At 34.8% G+C, this 11,653-nt stretch overlaps 1 protein-coding gene and 1 long non-coding RNA gene across 2 annotated transcripts; one reads left to right on the plus strand and one right to left on the minus strand.

Moving 5' to 3' along the window:
- The first annotated feature begins 891 nt into the window (after positions 1-891).
- On the plus strand, positions 892-3,299 carry LOC125220499 (pelargonidin 3-O-(6-caffeoylglucoside) 5-O-(6-O-malonylglucoside) 4'''-malonyltransferase-like). Its single transcript, XM_048122665.1, has 3 exons — positions 892-1,346; positions 1,433-2,193; positions 3,049-3,299. The coding sequence occupies exons 1-3, from the start codon at positions 892-894 to the stop codon at positions 3,297-3,299; spliced, it is 1,467 nt and encodes a 488-aa protein (XP_047978622.1).
- A 2,024-nt stretch (positions 3,300-5,323) lies between these two features.
- LOC125218060 lies at positions 5,324-5,979 on the minus strand. The gene is made up of 2 exons (XR_007175865.1): positions 5,738-5,979; positions 5,324-5,529 (listed from the first exon to the last, which is right to left on the minus strand). It is a non-coding gene; the product is annotated as an uncharacterized LOC125218060 (long non-coding RNA).
- Positions 5,980-11,653: the final 5,674 nt, after the last annotated feature.

Raw genomic sequence — 11,653 nt, forward strand, 5'->3', positions numbered from 1 at the left:
AGTTATTAATCTATATAATAAAATTGGTGCTGGAAAAAAGTGACGGCTCTTCCAATATAATAAAATTGGTAAAATTATTGTTTCCATACATTTTATATGTACCGTTAATTTTCTTTTCCAATATATTGAATGATATAATATTAATATGGGCAAGCCTACTGTTTAATAACTAAATCAAATATTAATAAGATTATATTAGGTTAATTCACAGCTTCATTTTCTACACGCCGCTTTTTATCTGTAAGTTTTTTTTTTTCTCTGTATTTTAATTTCTCTTCCTTCATTTTTCTATTTTGATAAATATGAATTAATTTGGACTTAAATGCAATAACTCAAACTATGAAAAGTGTTTTTGATATACTTTTAGTGCAAACCTAAATATATATATTTTTTCTTCAAAAATCTATAATAGGATTGGTTTTGCAGTACTATTGGAGATAATATTCTACTGCATTTTTGGTTTTGTAGTACTGTAGGAGATGGTCTAAATAGAAAGAATAAAGCAAGAGAGAGCGAAAAGAAAAAGCAGAGAGGGTGATATTTTTATTCTTATAAATATGTAATTTAGAGTAGGATATCCAAAATAAAAAATGGTTCACTTAATGGGAGTATAATTATTTTCGCTGTTATCCAGCTGGATATAACTCAAATTTACAAAATAAACGTGAGTTTTAGTAAACAGAAAGTACTCCGTACTAGTACCTTAAAGATCAAAAAAAGATATTAGTACTAGAGTAATAAGCATATTCCTCCAAGGCTCCAACGTATTCTTTCTTCCCTATTTTAATACTCACAGAAACCGTGATCGCCAATATTCCCAACGTCTCCTTCCCTCTCTTTCTTTCTCCTTTGACTAGGTAAAAAGAATCACTAGCGAAGGTGACGGTGAAAATGAAGATGAAGGTGAAGGTGGTGATGCGGAAGCTAGTGAAACCATGTAAGCCTACTCCGCCACATCTCGGCCACTACAAAATCTCTCTTTTAGACCAAATCAACCCGGCCGTCAATCACTCTAGAATCCTCTATTATTCATGTAATGATGGAAAATCAAAATGTGTTTTGCTCGAAGAATCAATGGCTCAAATTCTGTCCAACTTCTACCCACTAGCAGGGAGGTTCAACAAGGAGAAACAACACGTGGATTGCAACGACCAAGGCGCTCTCTTTTCGACCGCTCAAGTCAATGCGGATCTCTCTCTCATCCTGACCAGCCACGTGGATCCCCAGCACCAGAACCACCTACTCCCAGTAGACGCTTCTGCTGCTGATGGGCCCACCCATCCAATCCTCGCCGTCCAAATCAACAAGTTTCAATGCGGGGGTTTGGCCATCGCTGTATGCCTTTCGTACAGATAGTGATCCATGACACTTATACAGTGGTTTCAGTTTCATTTTTTTCATTTATATTATTTGTCCGTTTTGTCAACAACAGGGTCGTCGATTCTGCCTCCTTCTCCTCATTCCTCGCGGCCTGGGCCACGGCCGCAGAGACCACCGGAAAACTACTAATTCAGCCCTATTTCGACCACCACTCCTACTTCCCCGCCGAGAATCCTCCTCCCCACGACGACGGACCTAACGAAAACATCATCGCCGAGCGCTACGACAGCAAAGCCATAAAGAAACTCCGTCAGCGCCTCACAACGTCCGAGCCCCCTCTCTCAAGGGTGGTCGCCATCTCCACCTTCCTCGTCCAGGCCCTCCTCCGCCGGGAGCCCCGAGCCGCCCTCGTGGGGCAGCTCATCAATATTCGGGAAAGAACTGTCCCGCCCGTGCCAAAGCACGCTTTTGGCACGTGGCTTTCCGGTTCTTTCCTCGACATAGCCGCAGAAGACGCTGAAGGCGGGAATTTTCCTGCCTTGGCGTCACGGATCCGCGACTGCGCGCGGGTGCTCGGGGACAAGGAGTTTGGGCGGAAATTGCTGGTCGACAATTTCTTGGATGCTAGCAAGAAAGGCGAAACCGACGATTGTAAGGTGATATGGTGTACGGATTTCTCAAAATTTGGCGATTACGAGCTGGATTTTGGGTTCGGAAAGCCCGACTGGGTGAGCGTAGGGGTAATGCCGCTCATGGATTATGTAATTATGCTAAACAACAGAAGCAACGACGGTATTGAAGCGTGGGTGTGTTTGCAAGAATGTGACATGCAATTTTTCCGACAGGATAAAGAGATTCTCCGGCTCAGTGCAGGCACTTTGGGCTAGATTTGTGTGTGGATTGTTGAATTTGATCTATTGAGATTGTGTATCAACCGTTTACATTTGATGTGTATTTCATTGTTTTTTGCCTTCTTGGTATACTAATATATTACTACTATAATCTATGCTTCATTTTGTTTTTTCTTCCTTCCTTCTTCCACGTTATTATTAGGTTTATAATTTTTTTTTATCACTTTAGTTTATATTTTAGTTTCACAATTGTTGATTATAGCATTTAATTGCAATATTTTCCCAAAAGGATGAGGTGACATAATGTTTGTAATGTGCGAATTTTACGTATTAAGACTGAAAGCATTGTTAGAATGGTAGAGGCCATCGAACAAAAGAGTATTAGTATGAGAGAATTTTATTTAGTTTGATATCGATCGAAAGATTGATCAGATTCATACTCTTCACTATAACATCGCAAATGTTAGAACTACTATATAGTTAGGACTAGTTCAAGTTTTTAGATATGGGATCATTAGAATAATATTTGATGGGTATTGGGCCAGGTACGGTCCATCTTTTTTAATTCTATAACTAGGCGTTTAGGTTCCCTGTTAGGAGTTTTTATGTATTATTTTTATAGGCTGCACTTACTCAGTTACCAATATACCCTCAACATTAATTCATTCCATCGGTATATCCAATTGCAGAAGGGCAAATTAGGAAAATGACACTCATTTCTTGACGCGTCGTTTGATGCAGTTTCAAAACACACCAAAAAAGCAATAAATGAAATGGGCATATATTTGAAGGTATCAGTGCGGGCCCTAATTTAAACCTCGGGCTTTCCCTTTTGCATATGATAGAACATGAACCACCACTTAGAATATATCTAAAGGAAAAGATGTACATACTGTTAGAGAAGATGGCAAAGGTGATCCGGCCACTGTGTGCAATGTGAAGTTGTCGAGTCTTGATGAGCAATGCGTGAGTGCAGCATGTGGTGCACGAGAGAAACCAATCAACAATCTCACACGAGCTGAACTTGTGAATGTGCCAAAGGTGACAACTAAGGTGGAGGACCACCCTTGTATTAGGAGAGACGTGTTGATCAAAGGACTGAAGAAGAAAGATGTTTTGCAGAGTTAGTTTTGATTAAGGTTGTAAACATGTTTTAATCTTGTATTGAATAGACTTTTGAATAGATTAAAGTAGAGTTCTAGATAGTTCGAATGAAGAGTATATGTATGATATATGTGTACTTTGGTTCTCATGCAATGAAATAGCAACCTTTCTCTCAAATCATTTTTAGCATATTTCTGTTCTACTTTCTTCTTCATGAATTCCACAGAATGCCTTCACATACCTTGTACTAGATTTTTTTTAAATTTAAATGGCGTAATGTTTTGTTATACTACTGCAAATAAAATCATCTCCTTCCACAAATCCTCAAAATCATGCGTACTTCCTGAAATTGAGGATGTCACAAAAACTTGCTTAATGTTAGCATCATATTCCTTTTCATAACCCCGTCCCTCACATGCCCTGTGATTTACATTTCTCACATTTTGTCCCATTTCTAATCCCGTTGACCTAGTATTGCCTAACTATGGTATACTAGTGGGATCTTGAGTAATGTGTAAAATGAACTGAAGACTTAAAGTTATCATTCGTCTTATCTAGGCTGACAATTTCGATATGAAATCCACCACAAAACACAAAAAGTTAATAGATTTGGGCCAAGTCTTATAGGAGTACTATGATTTAGGCCCTCATCAGACCAACTCAATAAAAACCCGATGATTTCAGGTTGCGTAGGAATACTCCCCCTCTATCTCAATAAAGTTGAAGCAATTCTTTTGCGCAAAGCATCGGCGGATCTAGGTGGGGTCAGCCGACACCACCGCCTTCACGTCTCTGCTCCATCCTTTATAACCCGGCGGCGCGTTATGCTCTGGAAAGAGAACTAATCTTTGTCTTCCTAGTTTTCTGGGAAATGGGCTCGCCAATTGGGCCTTCCTTTTTTTTTTTTTTTTTTTTTTTTCATTGTTGATTAATATAGAACCCGTTTCATTTTCAGCTTATATTTCTAACTAATTTAAATCTTATTTTTAAATTTAATGGTAGTTTTATTTTTAGTTTCAATATTAATATAAATTCCAATATTAATTCAAGTCTTTTAAATTGAATCTTTTACAGTTTCCCGTAATAACATCATTATTATTTTATTTTTTCAATATATAGTAAATGGAGTAATCAATAATTGTTATAACTAATATTCTCTATTTTTTTCTCTTATTAATATTGTTTCTTGAATTCATTATTTTACATATTGAATCCTTAATGAGACTAAATTAAAGTTACAAAGTATACATAGTTGGGTATATCACGAATTTTAATGCTTTCAATCAATTTAATCTAAATTATTGTAAATAATGTTTTAATTAAACAATTTTTAGTTGTTTGCAGTGAATATTTATTGATGTCAACTATCTTGCACAAAATGGAGTATGGCATAATGTTTTTTTAAATTTTAATAATTTTTTTTCAAGTACTTCCTTCGTCCCATCAAAATTTGTGCACTTTTCATTTTTATCCGTCTCATAAAAGACATTTTCATATATAGTTATCCCCAAATTATTACTCATATACATCAATTTATATACAACTTATACCATGGACTCACCATTATAACTTATTTGTCCCACTATCCACTAACAATATTTAACCATCCTTCTCCCCCTTTCTCTAATTTTACTAATTGTGCATTAATTTCCGTGTCATTTCAATTGCTCATATTTTTATAGGATGGATAGAGTAATAATAATTTAAATATTACTCTGTATATTTTTCCGATCCGACCCCACAGTTATCAATTCCTGAATCTGCCATTGGCGCAAAGAGATAAAATAAATTATGAGAAAATAAAGTAAAGAGATAAGAGACAATAAAGTAAGAGAGAGAAAAGTAAAAGTAATACTTATGTTTTTTCGATAAAAGAAAAGGAAATGACTCAACTTAGTTGATATTGATGAAGTATTATTTATTTAATTAAAATAAATTATACTTTAATGTTATTATATAGATTTAAATAGTGATAAAGTTTTGATCGTATTATATGGTGTTTTAATCGTGTAATATTAAGTTTTGTCGTGTCAACTTGAATGGTATCATATCGTTAACGGGATCACAAATTTTTTTCATATGACACGAACACACACACAAAGTGACGGAACCACACAATGCCAAGCCCCCGCGTCAGCGGGGGCTTAACCGGCACCAGGCCTTGATCCCCCCTTGTACCGCCGTGCTCCGACCGATATCCGCCCCAGAGCGAGCCACCGAGCCTTGTACTCCAAAGTTTCCAATTGTCCGCCGCCTGTTCCAGATTCAGAAATTAAAAATTGGGGAAGAAGAAGACAATTAGGCTTATTTGTTTTGGGCCATTTAATTTATTGTTGGGCTCTTTTTAATGTTGGCCTTATAACTTAATAAACTACTTAATAATGAACTCTAAGCCCTTGACACATTTAACCCAAATCCTCATAGATAGTTCACGCCTAGAGGCTGGAACTTTGCGAGACAACCCCGCTACGCTTGCCGCCGCTGCCGGAGTTCCGCAGCCGCGCCTTTCGTCGATTTGGGTAAGAATTGATGGTCAATGGGTGATGTATCGGGGCTGGGAAAATTAGCAAAGATTTTGGTTTCTACGAGATAAAGCTTTCTCTTTGGTGTACAGTTTGATTGAGTTGACACTGATTCTGCCGGTTGCAACAGCTTGTGCCGAGAGAGTATTTTCTTCTATGAAACTTTTCAAGACAGATTTGTGAAATAGAATGGGAGACGAATGAATGAATGATATCTTAGTTGTATATATCGAGAGGGAAATTTAAAAAAAAATGGAAATGAGACTACTCTTCGGCGATTTCAAGAAAGGGTGACTCCTCGAAAATAGTTGCTATCACATAGGGTGTCGTAAAAGTTTAATTGAAAATAGACATTACATGTAAAATTAAATATTTTAATATTATATATATTTTTAAAATTTCAGCCTCGGCTTGTTTAATTTTCTGGTTCCTCGGCTTGTTTAATTTTCTGGTTCCGTCACTGCACACACATAATAAATGAGCTAGAGTCTTGTATCGAATCGATCCAATAAAAATCTGGTGATTTTGGATTGGGTTTGAATAGATAGACTTTATTAGGATTGGGTTGTTATTGGTTTTTCATTTTTCTGATAACGAGCTAATCCGTTCGATTTGTCAAACAACCCAATAAGAATCTCTCGTTCCTTCCTATCCATTCGCTACACAGGGGTAATGAATAATGATCCTCTACATTTCAAGTTTCAATGTACGTTACAAATATTTATAATCAGAATAAAAGGACTTGTCCGAAATTTTTAATTCAACTTATTTAAACTGCATCTTTGGTTTCAAGTTTGCTCGTTAAGCTAGATCCCCTCTAAACTGATGAGTGTAGAAGATATTAGATGATGTCGCAACTGTTCAATGTAACACTCGGTTAAAACGACATTATATCCTCCCTTTGTCTCAGAATCATTTTGACTTTTCTGCACTCATTTATAAAAATAATACTCCATCCGTCCCTGAAAATTTGTCACATATTTTCTTTATCGTCCGTCCCTAAAAATTTGTCTTCTTTCACTTTTATCAATTTTTATAATGGACTTCACATTCCACTAACTCATTCTCACTCATATTTTATTTTAAAACTAATATATAAAAGTAGGACTCACATGTCATTAACTTTTTCAACTCACTTTCTATTACATTTCTTAAAACTCATACCGGGTCAGATGATGACGAATTTTGGGAGATGGAGAGAGTAATAAATAATACTCCCTCCGTTCCATAGTAATGGAGGCAAAACTTTTCGTCACGGAGATTAAGAAAAATTGCGTTAGGTGAGTTAAGTAAAGAGAGAATAAAGTGGAAAATGAAAAAGGTAGAAAGATGAAGAGAGAAAAAAGTAAAAGAGAGTAAAGTGGAAAAATGTGTTGACTTTTACTAAAAAGGAAATTACTCTATTACTATGGAACGGACGGAAATGAAAAAACGCCCCTATTACTATGGAACGGAAGGAGTACTAAATAGTGAAAAATAATAAATGATAAAAACATAGTGTAGATTCGACTTAACAATAAAATAACCATATCACTCAGTTTCTTAGAAAATTAAGCAGGATGACTGACTCACCACTCCATAATCATATTCATAGCACATTCAATCTAGTCAATCCTAAATTATATAGGAGTAGGACACGTTCTTGTATAGGCTATCTCTTACTCCCCCGTTCCACATTATTTAAGATGTTTTTATTTCGGCATGAGATTTAAGAAAATTGTGTTTAGGAAATTAAATAAAGTAGAGGAGAAATAAAATAAAAGTGAGAAGAGTGAGTAAATTAAAAAAAGTGAAAGAATAAAGTATGTACGATTAGATGTTTTGTTTTTAGCCAAAAAGTGAAATGATTCAAGTAACTTGTCATAACGCAAAATGGAATACGACTAAGTAACTTGGGACAAATGGAGTATAATGGTTTCTTAATTCTTTAATTGAAGACTCCTTAATTATTCCTTTAAATGTTACTCTCATGTCCAACAATAAGAGTCACATTTTGCTATTTTGTTCCGTCCCGCAATAAATGTAGGTCCCACATTTCACTCACATTTTATTATAAAACTAACATAAAAAAGTGGGTCTCATATTCCACTAACTTTTTCAATCTACTATTCTTTAAATTTTTTAAATTCGTGCCCACAATCCGTGCCCCCATGCCCCACCGTAGCTCCGCTAGTGTCCACATGCGAAAGAATATCCCACTGTACAACGGGGCTGATGAGGGTATTTGGAGCGACAAAAAAATGTTCGAATTCTGTGAATTTTGGTGCGACACTTTGATATTTTTGTTTGATACTATACTAGCAGGAGTAGTACTCCCTCTGTCCCACGATACTTGAGTCATTTCTTTTTTGCACTCGTTTTGGAAAAATAATAATAAATAGTTAAAATGGAGAGAAAAAAAGTAAGAGAGAGAATAATGTAGAGAAGAGTCTTAACTATATTTTTTTTTTACTTTATTTTCTCTTCACTTTAATTATTTATTATTATTTTTTCAAAACGAATGCAAAAAAGAAGTGACTCAAGTAACGTGGGACGGAGGGAGTATTTATTAGAAATAACCCATTTTTACTTAACACTTGCAGTGTCATACTGATTCTACTTCCATTGGTGCAATATTCATAATTATGGAATTATTGTTAGTGTGTTACTCCTGTTAGTCAATTTCGTACAACAATAATAAATTTTAGGGTCAGAAATGGAGGAGTTTAATAATTTTAGACTATTGACTAAATAGCAATGTTGGACTATGCAATTAATTATGAATTTATGAGCAAGCAAATTCATATGTTGATGGCAAATACATCAATTGACTGGAAATTTTTGAGTTAATTAGTAGCAGACGACATAGTTCATTCAATCAGTTTGTTGTCTGTTGCTGGTCTATTTTGGCTGTGCGTTAAAAACATGGATTCGTTGAATTTATATACAATTATTGACTTAATAGTAGTACTAGTTTTTATGCAAATATATTCTGATATTCAATTTTGATGACTGCTGAATATTTTTCTTATAATATCTATTATGGTCGTTACGGTCATACCACGGAAACCTGAGATTGATTTCAAAATTAACAATTTGCATGTTACGGCAGAATTTACCTAATAGATACAGTACTAAAACGTAACTTAATTAGATTACCTAATTTTGTTTAATTGAGAGCATGCTGAGCTGAATTAAGGTGCAAATTATTTTAAATTTGATATAATCAGTGTTTTTTATAGTTTAACTAGTTTAACTCGTACATTTGTAAGTAAGTCTCCGGTTGCCTCAAATATCAATCACTTTACCACTAAGCCAATATACGCAAATCAGTGTACGTATATCTATTAATGTGTGTATAATGATGAATAGTAGTGTAGGTCAGTTAGATTATAACCGAATTGATCATTTAAGAAATCACCTAAAATTAAAAACAATAAACTGAATTTTAATTCAATTAACCCATTAACTAATCTTTTACTGTGGAACACAAGAAGTAATAACTTTTCATTGAGAAAAAATCCAATGGAAGCTCATATTTTTTTATACATACGGAATATCTTACAGAGAGTATTACAATTTCATTGTTTACACGTTTTTATAGTGTTATTTGTGTTTCTCGTATTTTAAAAATAACTGTACACGTATGTTGGAAAAGCTTTTTGCGCTTAATAAATTCTTGTTCTTAATATCCTTCATCACTTAATGACTATTTTTGTCAAATTCTTTTACCTTTAGTCATCCCCTATCCTTCTTTATTTTTTGAGATATTTTTTTAATGTGGAATCCAAAGATCGTTTTTCGTCTTTTAATCTATTTTGATCTTCTTTTTCTTTTGAACCCCTTGATTAGACTTTTACACTATATAGGGGTTGTTCGGTTTGTAAGATTATATCCATGATTAAATTTGTAGTGTGTTTGGTTCATGAGATTAACCCCACAATTCAATCCTAGATGGATAATCATGGGATAATTAGTCATAGCTAAACTCCCTATGACTAAAACAATTTCACAACCCAATCCTATATTGTATTTTGATATTATTTTATCTTAAAAATCGAACACCACCTATATATTTATGTGTTCATTATTTATTCACTCAGAGCATCTCCAAGGGAAGAGGTAAATAGAGAGGTAAACTAATATAACTACCATATTTACCTTTTCTTCATGAAAAATCATTCTCTAAGGGAGAGGTATTTGAGAAGGTATTATACTTTTTCCCATTTTGAAGAGGTATCTTTACCCCACCATCAATGGAGAGGTAAAATCATATAACCACCATATTTACCTTCTTTTCATAAAAAATCATTCTCCAAAAGAGAAAGTATTTGAGATGGTATTACACTTTATGCTTTTTTAATGCTTTTATACTATTATTTTATTTTTTAAAAATGATATACCTTTCTATATATCTTTTATCCTTGGTATTGATTGATTTTTAGAAAAGTATATTACACTTTTTTAGAAGGTATAAGTATATCTTTTTCATTTACCTTCTAACGAAGCCAGGAATTTTACGTTGGGGGGCCAAATTTTTGATATTTTTCGATGTTAGTTTTGCCGAAAAATGCTACAGCATAGCGATATGGAGTTGCAAAAAATATAGAAAAATAAGGAGAAAGAAAGAGCAGAGGGTGTGTAATAAATGATAAATAAATTTGTCAAATAATATTTTATAAGAATAAAAAGATTAGATTTAAAAATATAACTATATTATACTCCTTTGACATTGAAATAAAAATTAGAGGTTAGTGAGTTTCAAACTCAGGCCACAAAGCTACCAGACCAACTCTTAAACCAAGTAAGCTAAGACTCTATCAGATATTTAATGTCTAAATAATACTACTAATATTATAATAATACATATTGCTGAGGGGCCCATGGGTCCTCCAGGTTCCAGTGTGCCTTCGTCCCTAACCTTCTCCCCTTGAAGTTGCTCTCATTAGACCAATAGTATACGTAGATCGCATGTAATAGATCTGATTTTGACTTCAGAATATTTTAGAAAAGAATGCCCTAGTTCCTAAACATCGTGCACGCCATTATTCTTGGATATCTAATTGTAACTATACAAAAGTACCTGAAACTAAATTTATTTACATAATTATCTTTTAGATCAAATAAAAAAGTTCTTTTGATAGGTTGCAAAGCGCAAAATAAATTACTATCATTACTATACTTACTAAATGCCAAATAGCATACTTTATTATTTTCACGTGTCTCCTCAAAAATAACGTAATGATAACTTTGAACTTGTGAACATATATACGCTGTACCTTTATTTTTACATCTATTTATAAAAGTATTCAAAGTAATCCACCATTATTTTAGAGCATCCGCAATGGTGCTTAGGTCAGCCATAGGCCAGCCATTCTCTCCCCTACCACGTCAGCAACACTAAAAAAACTACCTGCCACATCAGATTTAGGCCAGCCATAGGCCAGCCGCAATAAAAATAATTCAAAATATACCACATTTACGGAATTAAAATTACGATTAAAATACGGAATTAAATTTACGACACATATACGGGAAAAATAATTCATTCCATTAAAAAAAAAGTATAAAGATTTAAAAAAAAAAGTACATGATTTTTTTTTAAAAAAAAGGGCTTCAACACACGAGCCCCGCCACTCTCTACTCCTCATCGCCGTCGTCGTCGTCCTCGTCGTCGCCGCCGCCGCCGCCGCCCCGCCGCCACCCGTGGTATCTCGAGCCCACGTCGGAACCCCCGCAGCCGTGACCTCGCGATCTCTAAATCGGCACGCATGCTCTCGAGCATCTCGTAAAGAAACCTCTTCTCCGTGGGGTCGGTGGCGTTCTTCCACTCTCGGAAGACCTGTAACATCTGAGCCCGCGTTTGATTACGCGAAT

This window comes from Salvia hispanica, chromosome 4 (assembly GCF_023119035.1).
Source record: "Salvia hispanica cultivar TCC Black 2014 chromosome 4, UniMelb_Shisp_WGS_1.0, whole genome shotgun sequence".
Classification (NCBI taxonomy): domain Eukaryota; kingdom Viridiplantae; phylum Streptophyta; class Magnoliopsida; order Lamiales; family Lamiaceae; genus Salvia; species Salvia hispanica.

Coding starts and splice junctions, on each gene's coding strand:
- LOC125220499 (XM_048122665.1), top strand. CDS start 892: ATGAAGATGAAGGTGAAGGTGGTGATGCGGAAGCTAGTGAAACCATGT. Junction 1,347..1,432: donor GCCATCGCTGTATGCCTTTC/GTACAGATAGTG, acceptor TGTCAACAACAG/GGTCGTCGATTCTGCCTCCT. Junction 2,194..3,048: donor GATTCTCCGGCTCAGTGCAG/GCACTTTGGGCT, acceptor ATATATCTAAAG/GAAAAGATGTACATACTGTT.